At 49.6% G+C, this 14916-nt stretch overlaps 1 protein-coding gene across 1 annotated transcript in view; it reads left to right on the plus strand.

Moving 5' to 3' along the window:
• Window positions 1–14916, plus strand: part of LOC140425507 (uncharacterized) — a 97776-nt gene that overhangs the window by 47531 nt on the left and 35329 nt on the right. The window contains exons 9-11 of the mRNA XM_072509848.1: window positions 474–680; window positions 4872–4991; window positions 5083–5225. Coding sequence (XP_072365949.1) covers window positions 474–680; window positions 4872–4991; window positions 5083–5225 — 470 coding nt within the window. The remainder of the gene's footprint in view (window positions 1–473; window positions 681–4871; window positions 4992–5082; window positions 5226–14916) is intronic.

Here is a 14916-nt window from a genome sequence, read left to right on the forward strand (position 1 = left end):
GGCTCAAGGAGCTAAATCTGCTTATGCCCTGAGTAGAAATATATTTATTTTGTATCCTTTTACGGCATGTGGGCATCACTAGCACGGCCAGTATTTGTTGACCATCCCTAAGTACCCTTGAACTTTGTGACTTGCTGGGCCATTTTCGCGATTAGTTAAGAATATGGAACTGCTATATATGGAATATGGAGCTTTCTCCCCAAAAACGCCTAAGGCAGATTGAATTGTAAATTTCCCAAACTGAAATCGATAGATTTTCATTGGGCAAGGAGATGAAGGATATGGAACAAAGGTGGGTAGATGTGCTGAAGGTGCAGAACATCCATGAGATTCTAACTGAACGGTGCAACAGGCTCAAGGGGTTGAATGATTTACTCCTGTTCCTATTCTAAATTCCTATGCTGTTGAAAATATTTCATTGTAGTTGCAAGCATGAAGATTGCATTTACATGTTAAATGTTTCTTCCACCTAGAAATGCCAGTCGGACATATGCCTACCAATTCACATACCCATCCAAGATGCCAAATGTAATCTGGCCAGAGTGGATCGGTGCCATTCATTCAGAAGAACTGCAGTATATCTTTGGTAGACCCTTTTCTATGCCAGAATCCTACAACGATCTGGAGAGGGAGCTGAGCCGAGTCATGATGAACTACTGGACCAACTTTGCGAAAACAGGGCAAGTCCAAGGAGCGGGTAAATGCGTGCAGGATGTGTGCAGTGGTGACATGTCAAAGCCAGGCTCACCCAAACTGGATGTGGGTGCCATTGGCATTGCTGCAGTTGGCTGGGGCAGTAGGTGGAGCTCTACACGAAAGGGGCCAATATAATAAAGCTGAACGCATGGATAAGAAATGCTTTGCTCTTTCTAAAAGTCGAGGGTGGAACCTCCAATTAGTGAAGTTCAAGCGCAATTACTTCACCCGCTTGTCCTACCAAATCAGGGGTACATCCTGTGTAAAGTATGCAGCCAAGGATGTATAGCAAGCCCGATTAAGTGGTTAAATGTGAATCTCACCAATCACAAGTCTCTTTAGTTTCGGACAATTCGATGAAATCCATTTAAGGTGATATTGTGTTCAGATATGGTTAGTAGAAAAATGTTGCAATCATTGTCCTGGAGACTCCAGGAATTAAAGATTGATCTCGTAGATGCTGATGCAAGGAAACCCAGGAGGAATATCATATTTCAGTGGTAGAACAAATTGTGTGTTTTAATTTCATTTTCCTTGAAGACTTTTGATTATTCATTATAAGAAATATTGGGAATGGAAAAAAAATGTCTGTTTGACCAGGATGGATAGATGGAGATCATGCATTTAAATCTCCAGGAATATGCCCAACTAGTGTGTTATTTTAATTCTTTAACAGGATGTGGGTATTGCTGATGCGGCCAGCATTTTTATTGCCAGTTACTAATTGACCTTAAGAAGGTGGAGGTGAGCTGCCTTCTTGAACCACCACAGTCCATGTGGTATGGGTACACCCAGCTGTTAGGGAGGAAGTCCCATGATTTTGACCCAGCGGCAGTGAGGGAATGGTGATATATTTCTAAATCAGGATGGTCTGTGGCTTGGAGGGGAATTTGCAGGCGGCGGTGTTCCCATATATCTGCTGCCCTTGTCCTTCTAGGTGGTAGACGTTGCAAGGTGCTGTGGAAAGAGCTTGGTGAGTTGCTTCAGTGCATCTTGTAGATGATAATCACGGCTGCCTCTGTACATCGATGGTGGAGGGAGTGAATGTTTGTTGATGGGGTACCAATCAGAGCAGCTTTGCTCTGGATGGTATCAAGGTTCTTGAGTGTTGTTGGAACTCCACTCATCCAGACAAGTGGACAGTATTCCATCGCACTTTTGGCTTAAACCTTGTCGGTGATGGACAGGCTTTGGGGAGTTAGGAGGTGAGTTACTCCCTGCAGAATTCCTAGCCTTTGATCTTTTTTTGTAGCCACAGTATTTATATAATTAGTGCAGTTCAGCTTCCGGTCAATGGTAACCCTCACGCTGTTAATAGTGGGAATTCGATGATAGTAATGCCATTGGATGTCATGGGGAAATGTTGGATTTTCTCTTGTTGGAGAGAGTTCTTGTGAGGCACAAGCACTCATCAGTCCAAGCTTAAATGTTGCATATGGACACAGACTGCTTTAGTGTCTGGGGATTGCAAAAGGTGCTGAACATTTTGCAATCATTAATTAACCTCCCCACTTCTGATCTTATGATGGTGGGAAGGTCATTGATGAAGCAGTTGAAGATGGTTGGGTGTCACCAGTCCTCCAGGGCTACACATTTTTCTAATGATGTCTTTAATATATATAATGGTGCAAAAGTAAAGAAATGTTTTATCTTGAACAAGATACCATTTTAAAGTTTGTCCCTCCTTTGTGCCTTGTTGTACTATCTCTGCTGGAGATATTGGGGGTGATTTTGAGCCCTCTCCATCCGTGATAAAGTCGGAGAGAGGCGAGAAATGTCATTCTCTTTGGCATGGTTGTCTTTCGGAATCTTACCTCTTCTTCGCCAGTGGAGTAGTGTGAAATATTAGATATAATAAGCATAGTGAGGGAGAAAGTACTGGAGAGATTAGCATCAGATGGATTGTATCCCAAGCTGCAGAAGGAAATTAATGTCGGATGCTCTTGAGGATCATTTTCCAATCCTCACTACCTTAGAAGATACAAGCAAAGTCTCAGAGGATTGGAGTTCTGGGCATGTTGTATCATTATTTAATAAGGTGCAAGGTATACGCCAGAAAATTATAGGCTGGCCAGTCTGACTTGACGGTGAGCAAATTAATGGAAACAATTCTGAGAGGCAGGATAAACTGTCACTTAGAAAGGCACTAATTGATCCGGGTTAGTCAGCATGGTTTTGATGGGGAAGATCGTTGCTTGCTAACTTAGTAGAATTTTTTGAGGAATTAACAAGGAGGGTTGATGAGGGCAGTACAGTGGATGTTAACTACATGGATTTCAGTATGGCATTTGACAAGGTCCCCACGTGGCAGACTGGTCTGAAAAGTGAGGTCTCATGGCATACAGGGGGAGATGGTCGGTTGGATCCAAAATTGGCTCAGTGACAGGAAACAAAGGGTAATGGGCGATGGATGGTTTTGTGAATAGAAAGCGGCTTCCAGTGGTTTTCCACAGGTCTCCATGTTTGGGCCCCTTCTGTTTGTTGTATACATGAATGATTTAGACTTAAATGTGGGAAGCATGATTGGGAAATTTGCAGATGACACAAAAATTTGTCGTGTAGTTGACAGTGAAGAGGACAGCTGTCAGCCAGGATGATAGCAATGGTTTGGTTGGGTGGGTGGAGAAGTGGCAAATTGAATTCAATTTGGAAATGTGTGAGGTAATGCATTTGGGGAGAGAAACAAAGCAAAGGGAGTCCTCACTAAACGGGAAGATGTTACAAGGGGTTGAGGCCTTGGGAGTGCATGTCGACAGGTCCTTGAAGGTGGCAGGACAGATGAACCAAGTGGCCAAGAAATCATATAAATGCTTTTCCTTACTGAACGAGGTGTTGAGTACAAAAACAGGGATGTAATGATGAAACTGTATAAAACACTGGTTAGGCCACCACTGGAATTTTGTGTACAGTTCTGGCCATCACATTGTAGAAAGGACATAATTGATCTGGAGAGAGCATAGAGGAGATTTACAAGAATGTTGCCAGGGCTTGAAAATTGCAGCTATGAGGCGAGTTTGGATAGACGAGGGTTATTTTCCTTAGAACAGAGGAGGCTAAGGGTGAGCACATAGAACATACAGTGCAGAAGGAGGCCATTCGGCCCATCGAGTTTGCACCGACCCACTTAAGCCCTCACTTCCACCCTATCCCCATAACCCAATAACCCCTCCTGACCTTTTTTGGACACTAAGGGCAATTTAACGTGGCCAATCCCCCTAACCTGCACGTCTTTGGCCTGTGGGAGGAAACCGGAGCACCCGGAGGAAACCCACGCAGACATGGGGAGAACGTGCAGACTCTGCACAGGCAGTGACCCAGCGGGGAATGGAACCTGGGACCTTGGCGCTGTGAAGCCACAGTGCTATCCACTTGTGCTACCGTGCTGCCCCATGTAATGGAGTAATGGAGGTATACAAAATTATGAGGGGCCTAGACAGAGTAGACATGAAAGACTTGTTTCCCCTAGGTGAGGGGTCAATTACCTGGGGGTGTAGATTTAAGGTGAGATTGGTAGAAGGATTAGAGAGTACTTGAGGAGAATAAATTTCACCCAAAGAGTGGTGAGTGTCTGGAATTCAGTGCCCAAATTGGTGGTTGAGGCTGAAATGCTCACCTCATTTAATTTTTCTTATATTTATAAATTTAGAGTACCCAATTGTTTTTTTGTCCAATTAAGCGGCAATTTAGCGTGGCCAATCCACCTAACCTGCACATCTTTGGGTTGTGGGGGTGAAACCCACACAGACATGGAGAGAATGTGCAAACTCCACCTGGACAGTGACCCAGGGCCAGGATTCTAACCCGGGTCCTCAGCGCCGCAGTCCCAGTGCTAACCGCTGCGCCACATGAAATGAAATGAAAATTGCTTATTGTCACAAGTAGGCTTCAATGAAGTTACTGTGAAAAGCCCCTCACCTCATTTAAAAGGTACCTGGATCTGCATCTGAAGTGATGTAACCTGCAGGGACCAGGGGCTGGAAAATGAGATTGAAATGAGTGGCTACTTTCTTTTTTCTCTTTTTTTCGGCTGACGCCGATACGCTGGGCTGAATGACCACTTTCTGAAGGCTGAATGGATATCTTTTCAGTGGTTCTATAGGTCGATTCTATTTGCTGGTTTGGTCACCACTGTGTATAAGTTCCAAAAAATTTTATTATTTCTTTTCCTTCGATAGAAATCCTAACCTTCCTCAATCAGTTCCTGTTAATTGGCCAGAGCACAGAATTGGGAAGCATTATATGGACCTGAATGTGAACTTCAACCAAGGATCAGTGGGTAGCAACCTCAGAGCAAAGTAAGACCGCAGTCTCCACGTACCCATTTTGCAATGTCACTTGTCCAAACACATGGGGAATATGATTCATTTGATACTTTATGTCTAACAGGCAGTTTGGACTGTGGAATGAGTTGATCGCAAAGATAGTTTCCAGAAACCTCGAATGTCTTCAGGACCAGATCCCGGCTTTGAATGGGACAGCCCCAGTGCTTAACCCACCGATTGTCAAAACTCAACAAGGTCAAGTGAAAGGTACGAAGGCAAGCATTCTAACTGCTTGACATACTACAATATACTGAGCACAATTAGCTTCTGAATACACTGACAGTGAAAATGATGTGCTCGCAATCTGTCAACGTTCCGTTAGAATGGCAGCTGTTGATCAGCGGAGGCAATCTCATCACTGAGGCAAATGTTCAGGGGTTCAAGTCCTAATGCAAAGGCTTAAGCACAACATCCAGATTGACTCTCCAGTATCATGCTGAAGGAATGTACGGCACTGTCGGAGGTCTTTTTCAGAGATGTCCAACTGGGGCCCCATCAGTCCTCTCAGGCAGATGTAAAATAGCCTATGGCAGAAGAACAATGGTGTTCTCCTGGTGTCATGGCGAATGCTCATCCCTCAACTGATTTCATAAAACAGATTATCTGGTAATTATCATTGCAGTTTGTAAGATCTCACCATGTGAAAACTGGTTGCTACATTTCCTATTATTTGGGGCCAGTGAATAATGTCTCGATTGCATTGACTCTATTTCAATTACAGAAAGAAAGACTTGCATTTATATATCACCTTCAATCGCCTAAGGATGACCCAAAATGTTTTATAGCTGGTGAAGGGCCTTTGAAGTATAATCACTCTTATGAAGCTGGCAGACACATAGGTGGATCATAGGAGGATGCCACAACAATAATGAAATAAATGACCAGCTCACCCACTTTAAGGCCTTTGTTCTGGATAGATGCTGTCCAGGCTAACTTCTCCTGCTGTTCTTCAGATAACGCCATGGGGTACTTTACAGCACGCTGAGATAAAGATTTAGGTTTTTTTGTCCCCCCAGGATGCTGCTGCTGCTGACACTTACTGCTCCCCTAGAAAGTCAAGGAAAGGTTGCCACAGCCGGAAGAACCCCTTCAAGGACCCTCTCAAGGCGAACTTTATTCGCTCCAGGCTGAGAAACCCAGCCATGTCGCTAACCCAAGTCTCCACACTCGGGGATTTTGAGTCCCTCCGCATTAACAGAATCCGTCTCCGGGCTACCAGGGAGGCAAATGCCAGGACATCGGCCTCTTTCGCCTCCTGCACTCCCGGATCCTCCGCCACCCCAAATATCGCTACCGCTGGGCTCGCCTTCACGACAAGCGTCCAAAACCCTAGACATCACCCTTGCAAACCCCTGCCAGAATCCTTTAAGCACCGGGCATGCCCAAAACATATGGGCATGATTTGCCGGACTCCCCGCACACCTCAGCACCTGCCCTCCACCCCAAAAAACCTACTCATTCTTGCCGCCGTTATATGCGCACGATGCACCACCTTAAACTGGATTAATCCGAGCCTGGCACATGAGGAGTTCACCCTGCCCAGGGCATCGGCCCACAGGACCCCATCCAGCTCCTCGCCCAACTCCTCCCACTTATCCTTCAACTCCCCCACTGAGGCTTCCTCTACCTCCTGCAGCTCCTGATATACGTCCGACACCTTCCCCTCCCCTACCCAGACGCCAGACACCACCCTATCCTGGATCCTACGTGGGGGCAGCAGCGGGAATGTCCCCACCTGTTTTCTAAGGAAGTCCCGAACCTGAAGGTACCTGAACGCATCCCCCAGGGGCAGGCCGAACCTCTCCTCCAGTGCTTGCATGCTGGGGAAAACCCCGTCTATAAACAGGTCCCCCATCCTCCTAATACCTGCCCTATACCAGCCTTGGTATCCCCCATCCAACCTACCCGGAGCAAATCTGTGATTATTCCGTATTGGGGTCCACATCGAGGCCCCCTCCTCTCCCCTGTGTCTCCTCCATTGCCCCCAGATCTTCAGTGCCGCCATCACCACCGGACTAGTGGTGTATCGCGCCGGCGAGAACGGCAGCGGAGCCGTTGCAAGTGCCCCTAGACTGGTGCCTCTACACAACGCCGCCTCCAACCGACCCCACGCCGCCCCCTCCTCCATCATCCATTTCCTGATCATGGCCACATTGGCCGCCCAGTAATAACTGCAGAAGTTCAGCAGAGCCAGTCCTCCACCCCCCCCCCCCCCCCCCCGGTTACGCTCCAAGAATACCCTTTTGACTCGCAGGGTTTTATTTGCCCACTCAAATCCCGTAACATTCCTATTCACCCGCTTAAAGGACTTGGGGATGAAAATGGGGAGGCACTGAAATACGAAGCGGAACCTGTGGAGAACCGTCATCTTCACAGTCTGCACCCGTCCCGCCAAGGAAAGCGGGAGCATATCCCACCTTTTAATCTCTCCCTCCATCTGCTCCACTAGCCGGGTTAAGTTGAGCCTGTGCAGGGCATCCCAGTTCCTGGCCACTTGTATCCCCAAGTACCGAAAGCTCCTCTCCACTATCCTGAGCGGGAGCTCCCTCAGTCTCTCCTCCTGGCCCCTAGCGTGGATCACGAACAGCTCACTCTTCTCCACGTTTAACTTGCACCCCGAGAACCTCACGAAGTCCTCCAGGATCCGCATGACCTCCCCATCCCCTCTAACGGTTCCGAAATATACAACAGCAGGTCATCCGCGTAGAGGGAGACCCAGTGCTCCTCCCCTCCGTGCACCAGCCCCCTCCAATCCCCCGAAGTCCAGAGCGCAATGGCCACCAGCTCAATTGCCAGGGCAAACAGCAACGGGGACAGGGGACACCCCTGTCTCGTCCCCCGGTGCAGCCTGAAATATTCCGACCTTAGCCGGTTTGTGGACACACTCGCTACAGGGGCCTGAGACAGCAGCTTGACCCACTCTATAAATCCCTCCCCAAATCCAAACCTGCCTCGCACCTCCCGCAGATACTCCCACTCCACCCTGTCAAAGGTGACTCGTATTACCTCCCGTAGAACTCCCTGAAGATTTCATTAACCCTCTCTGGGCTCAGCACCATGTTGCCCTCCCTATCCTGCACTCCCCCAATCTCTCTGGCCGCCTCCCTCCTGCGCAGCTGGTGCACCAGCATCCTACTCGCCTTCTCCCCATACTCATAAACTGCCCCCTTCGCTTTCCTCAGCTGCGCCTCTGCCTTTCCTGTGGACAGCAAGTCAAACTCCGCCTGTAATTTCCGACGCTCGTTCAACAGCCCCCCCTCTGGGGCCTCCGCGTACCTCCTATCTACCCTGAGTATCTCTCCCACCAGTCTCTCCCTCTCCTTCCTCGCCTTCTTCTCTCTATGGGATCTAATGGAGATTAACTCTCCCCTAATGACCGCCTTCAGAGCCTCCCAAACCACTGCCACCATCACCTCTCCTGTGTCATTCGCTCCCACATAATTCTCAATACTCCTCCTTATCCGCCCGCACACCTCTTCGTCTGCCAGCAGCCCCACATCCAGTCGCCAGAGAGGGCGCTGACCCCGTTCCGCCCCCAGTCGCAGGTCCAGCCAGTGCGGGACATGGTCCGAGACCGCAATGGCCGAGTATTCTACCCCCTCCACCTTCGGGATTAATGCCCTACTCAACACAAAGAAGTCTATTCTTGAATAGACTTTATGGACATGGGAGAAAAAGGAAAACTCTTTCATCCTTGGCCGTGTAAACCTCCGGGGGTCTACTCCCCCCATCTGGCCCATGAACTCGCACAAGGCCCTGGCCGCCGCCGGCCTCTTTCCCGTTTTGGACTTGGAACGATCCAAGCTCGGATCCAAGACCGTATTAAAGTCCCCTCCCATAATCAGGTGACTTATCTCCATGTCCGGGATCCTACCCAACACACCCCTCATAAAGTCCGCATCGTTCCAGTTCGGAGCATATACATTCACTAACACCACCCGGGACCCCTGCAGCTTGCCACTCACCATTATATACCGGCCCCCCCTTGTCCGCCACGATGCTCCCCGCCTCAAATGCCACTCGTTTACTGACCAAAATGGCCACTCCTCTGGTCTTTGAGTCTAACCCCGAGTGAAACACCTGTCCCACCCATCCTTTCCTCAGCCTCGTCTGGTCCGCGAGCTTTAAGTGCGTCTCTTTCAACATGGCCATGTCCGCCTTCAACCCCTTCAAATGCGAGAACACGCGGGACCGCTTGACCGGCCCATTCAGGCCCCTCACGTTCCACGTGATCAGCCTGGTCGGGGGGTTAACCACCGCCCCCCCCCCCCCCCCCCCCCATCTCCCTTTTTCGGCCAGCCGCGTGCCCCCGCCTCCCTCCTCCAGCTCTCCCGCCGGCGGTCCCCCCGCCTGACTCTCCATCCATACCCCTCACCTGGCTCCCCTTCAGTCAGCAAAGCAGCAGCACCCCCCCCCCCCCCCGCCAAGCATCCGCTTAGCTCTGGTTTCCTCCCCATTGTGCTTCCGTGAGTCAGCTAACCCATGCTGACCGCGGCCGCTTCCGCCTCTATATACCAACCCTTAACTTGATGTCTCCTTCAGGCCCCCCTCCCCTCCTCCCCCGCAGGGTAGAGGGGCAAGCGCCATCTGGGATCCCCCCGGGGCGTTTCCCGCCCCCTCGCACCGAACACCTGGAAAACAAAACACCTGGAAAACAAGCAAAACAAACAACAAAACCCCCTAACCAAACTAGGGCAGACATGCCCATAAACGTATGCTTTACCCGCCGTCCTCCCCTCGGTCCCTCCCCACCCGCACATTTCACCCCCATACAACAGTCCTTTAGTTCAGGTCCAGCTTCTCCTGCCTGATGAACGACCACGCCTCGTCTGGGGTGTCAAAATAGTGGTGCCTGTCCTGGTATGTTACCCAGAGTCTCGCCGGGTGCAGGAACCCAAACTTCACCCCTTTACCGTGGAGTACCGCCTTTGCCCGGTTAAAACCTGCACGTCTCCTCGCCAGCTCAACTCCCAGGTCCTGGTAAATTCGGATCTCACCATTCTCTCACTTACTGCTCCGCTCTTTCTTCGCCCACCGCAGGACTCGCTCCCGGTCTGCCAAGCGCTGAAACTGTATCACCATCGCCCTCGGTGGCTTGTTTATCCTCGGCTTTCTGGCGAGAACCCTGTGCGCCCCATCCAGCTCCAAGGGCCGCGGGAAGGCCCCCGCGCCCATCAACGTCCCCAGCATTGTGGCCACGTACGTGCTCGCGTCCGCCCCCTCCGCTCCTTCGGGAAGGCCCAGGATCCGCAGATTGTTGCTCCGAGACCTGCACTCAAGATCATCCAGCCTCTCCTGCCATCTCTTATGGAGCGCCTCGTGCGCCACCACTTTCACCACCAGGCCCAGGATCTCGTCCTCGTTCTCCGCCACCTTCCTCCTCACCTCCTTTATCTCCTCCTCCTGCGCCTTCTGGGTCACCACAATTCTTTCCATGGAGGCCAACATCTCCGTTTTCAGCTCCATGAAGCAGTTTTTAAGGAGCTCCTGCTGTTCTCTGGCCCACTGGGCCCACACCTCCCGATCTTCTCCGACCGCCATTTTGTCCTCCCAATCCTTCTCGACCTTCTTCCCCGGGATCGCGCGTCTGCCGGCTCCGCTCCTGGTCCTCTCCATGCACCAGTGGTGGGGGGGGGTCTCCCACGTCTGTTCCCACGCCGGTGCCTCCTGTCAATTGCCGCTCCTTTTAGCGGCCCGAAAAACTGATCACAGCGGGAGCTGCCGTTTGCGTGACCTAGCAGGTTATGGCCGCTACCGGAAGTCCGATAAAGATTTAGTTTAACATCTTAGAATGATAGCTCTTCTGATGCTGCACTGAAGGGTCAGCCATGATTGCCTACTCAGGTATTTGACGTGGGACTCAAACTCATGACCTCTGACTCAGAAGCAAGAGTGCTACCACTGAGCCAAGCATGACCTATTAAATGCTCGTCTCCATGCAGGATCGAGAGCCGCCTCCATTACTTTCTGTGCCTATAGATTCAATATGCGCTCCCATGGTGAGGTAGCTGCATGCATTGAGAAGATAATATTCAATGATAATCTATGATTAATCTAGGACAAAGGTTCGGCACAACATCGTGGGCCGAAGGGCCTGTTCTGTGCTGTATTTTTCTATGTTCTATGTTCTAATACAAAGCAAATTTACAAGCAGATCAGCCACAATCTGATTGAACTCCTGGGCGAAATTCTCTGGAAACGGCGCGATGTCCGCCGACCGGCGCCCAAAATGGCGCAAATCAGTCGGGCATCGTGCCGCCCCAAAGGTGCGGAATGCTCCGCATCTTGGGGGGCCGAGCCCCAACCTTAAGGGGCTAGGCCCGCGCCGGACGAATTTCCGCCCCGCCAGCTGGCGGAAAAGGCCTTTGGTGCCCCGCCAGCTGGCGCGGAAATGACATCTCCAGGCGGCACATGCGCGGGAGCGTCAGCAGCCGCTGACGGCATTCCCATGCATGCGCAGTGGAGGGAGTCTCTTCCGCCTCCGCCATGGTGGAGACCGTGGCGAAGGCGGAAGGAAAAGAGTGCCCCCACGGCACAGGCCCGCCCGCAGATCGGTGGGCCCCGATCGCGGGCCAGGCCACCGTGGGGGCACCCCCCGGGGCCAGATCGCCCCGCGCCCCCCCCAGGACCTCGGGGCCCGCCCGCGCCGCCTTGTCCCGCCGGTAAGGTAGATGGTTTAATCTACGCCGGCGGGACAGGCATTTTAGCAGTGGGACTTCGGCCCATCCGGGCCAGAGAATCGCGCGGGGGGGTGGGGGCCGCCAACCGGCGCGGCGCGATTCCCGCCCCCGCCGAATATCCGGTGCCGGAGAATTCGGCAACCGACGGGGGCGGGATTCACGCCAGCCCCCGGCGATTCTCCGACCCGGCGGGGGGTCGGAGAATCTCGCCCCTGATCCTAATTCCTGTGTTCATAAATTGTTCTCTGATTGCTTCATACAGCAAAGAAACTGGAAATTGAAACAAAATTAGACACAAATTCAGAGGAAATGGATCCAGTCAATTATTCAGAGTCCCTAGGTGTTACTTAAAACAGCAAAGATATACTAATTAGCTCCTAAATATAATAAGCTCCCTCTGCATATTTACCTGCAAAGACATATACAAAATAAATATGGAAAGATTGAAGCTGATAAAACATTTTGGTCTATTGTGAGTTTTGAATACTTATAACTCACTGCCCCACTGGGGTTTTCAAATTCCACTCTAAATACTATGATTCCACTTTTAGTTCAGTCTCCAGGTCATGAATTTCTTCACGGTTACCATGACAAAATGAAGCCTTGTAGCTGCACTTCATTATAACAACTGGAGCATGAAGACTTGCACTGGATCACAAACACTGGTACTTATTATTTGGGGGAACCTGGAGTACAGTGGGGCCATGTTGGGGTAAAGAGCTGGGGAGAGGCAGAGCACAGGGTATACTTCTGGCCCCCCTCTCTTCAGCAGAGAATGATGCACGATGCAAAACAGAAGAGAAGGCAAAAAATGCTTGACATGGCAAGCAACTCGATGGCTAAGACCAACCCATTTTATTTTCAAATAACAATTGATCAATGATTAAAATGGTCTCCTACCCTAAGTATGCAAAGAGTAAAATTACCTCCATTTAAGTAGCAAATTTGACTTTGTTCATTCACAACTTTGGAGAGGTACAAAGATTGATCTTCCGTGGAGCATTTGTGACATACTGCCCCATTCTGCATGCAGTGAGATACAGAGGATCAAGAATGAGAGGGCACAGATATAAAGTGATTTGCAAAAGAAGCAAATGTGGTGCTAGAAAAAACATTTTCACACGAGTGGTTCAGGTCTGGAATGCTCTGTGGTGCATGTGGTGGAGGCAGATTCAACCAAGGCATTCGAGAGGGCATTAGATGATTAAGCCACAATGTTGGTTTGGAGAGTTGGTGCAGACATGATAGGCCAAATGGTCTCCTTCTGCGTCGTAACAACTGTGATTCTGTGTTCAAGAATAGGTGGTGGCGATGTTAACCCATAGTCTGAACCTGGGCACTGCATTTGGCCTCAGTGCCCAGCATAGAGGGGTCGATGAAAAAGGCATTCAGGATGCAATCCCAAGGATGGCATGGTGTAGGGCTGCACGGTGGCGCAGTGGTTAGCGCTGCTGCCTCACGGCGCCGAGGACCCAGGTTCGATCCCGGCCTCGAGTCACTGTCCGTGTGGAGTTTGCACATTCTCCACATGTCTGCGTGGGTCTCGCCCCCAAAACCCAAAGATGTGCAGGGTAGTGAATTGGCCACGCTAAAATTGGCCCTTTATTGGGAAAAAAAGAATTGGGTACTCTAAATTTTTTTTTAAAGGATGCAACTCCCAGTTACTGACCACTCCTGCTTTAAAGGGGGACATCGGGGCAAAACAGGGATCGGTCCATGTGTGCTGCCCACTTCACTGTGATCAAATAGCTTGTCAATCTTCCCTTTTTACAACTCGAGGCTCCTCAGAGTTCTGTAGTGATGAGCACCTCAGTTAAATGGAATGCTTTTCAGATAAAGTAAACTGAAAATATCGGAGCCTGTGACCTTCCCTTGGACTGGCAGGATGAGTGGTTTCCTGCCTAGCAGCCATTTAGACTGAGACAAAAATAAATGTCTGTTCAGGTAGGTTTACTTGTCGACTGACTGAGGTAAGGCTTTGAATGAAAGCCAGCTAGATAAAAGGCCAGCGGGTGAACTGGCAAGAACATTTCAGAAATCCGCACTAACCCTAGTCCAACCAAAATAAACTCCGAGCACGCTCAAGGCTGAAAGGAAAAAGAAAATTCTAGAACTGGCCAGTCATATTCTCAGTATGTTCCTATCATGTTTTAAGCTATCCCAGCGTGAAACTTGCTAACAATGCCTTTTCAAACTGATTTAAAGATATTTGTGTATTAACAGTGGACCTGCCCTCTCATGAACAAATGTTGTGTTAAAAGACAGTAGGTTAAAGACCATTTTCAAAAGCAGGCCACGCTCTGCAGGCGGCTATTGATGGTAATGATAGTGTATCATTCCAGTGTCTAAGGATGTAGCCTCGGGAGATCATAACATGTTTTTCTAACCTGGTTCACTCTTCCCTCCTCCCAGGGTAGTACACTATGGTTTGGCTGTTTCTGAAATAACAAAGCTTTCTGAAGCAGTAATCCCATCAATTGAAAATAGCTGAAAGATATTTTTTGAAGTATAAATTACTAAATGTGTCCGTGCATGGATTCCAGGCCTATTCCAGAGGGTTGAACACATAATCCAGCCTGACGTTCCATCGCAGCACTGAGGGAACAGCACACTGTCAGAGGTGCCACCTTTTGGATGAGACTTCGTGAAGTCGAGGTCCCATCTTCCCCCTCAGGTGGACAGGAGACACTCGATGACACTGTTTGAAAAAAAATAGATGAGTTCTCCCCAATATCTTGGCTAATGTTTAGCCCTCAATCAACATCAGTAAACCAGGTTATCTGGGTATTATCTTAATGCTGTCTCTGAGAACTTGCTGTGCGCAAATAATCTGCTGTGTCTCTTATATTGCAGCAGTGCTTCATTGGCTGTACAAGCATTTTGCGATGTCCTAAGGCCTCTAAAGGGGAATATAAGTTCCATCTTTATTGGATTGATCTATAATTTCATAATTATTTTGCATGTGAAATAAAGCTTAAAAAAAATGTGAAACATAAGTTGCAGGGCAGAACTGGACATCTGTGTGTGTGTTTGTGTGTGCGGAGGGGGTGGGTGGACTGCTATTTCCCATTGAGATAAGCATCTCCTGGTGCCAGCATTCTCCTTTGTATTCAATACATGCACATTAAAAGGAGGCATAAATGCTCATTGATATCATAAACTGTGTTTAAAGGAGGCTTAATAAACTGTACACATCTGGGTCGCACAGTGGTTAGCAC

This window comes from Scyliorhinus torazame, chromosome 6, assembly GCF_047496885.1.
Source record: "Scyliorhinus torazame isolate Kashiwa2021f chromosome 6, sScyTor2.1, whole genome shotgun sequence".
NCBI lineage: Eukaryota > Metazoa > Chordata > Chondrichthyes > Carcharhiniformes > Scyliorhinidae > Scyliorhinus > Scyliorhinus torazame.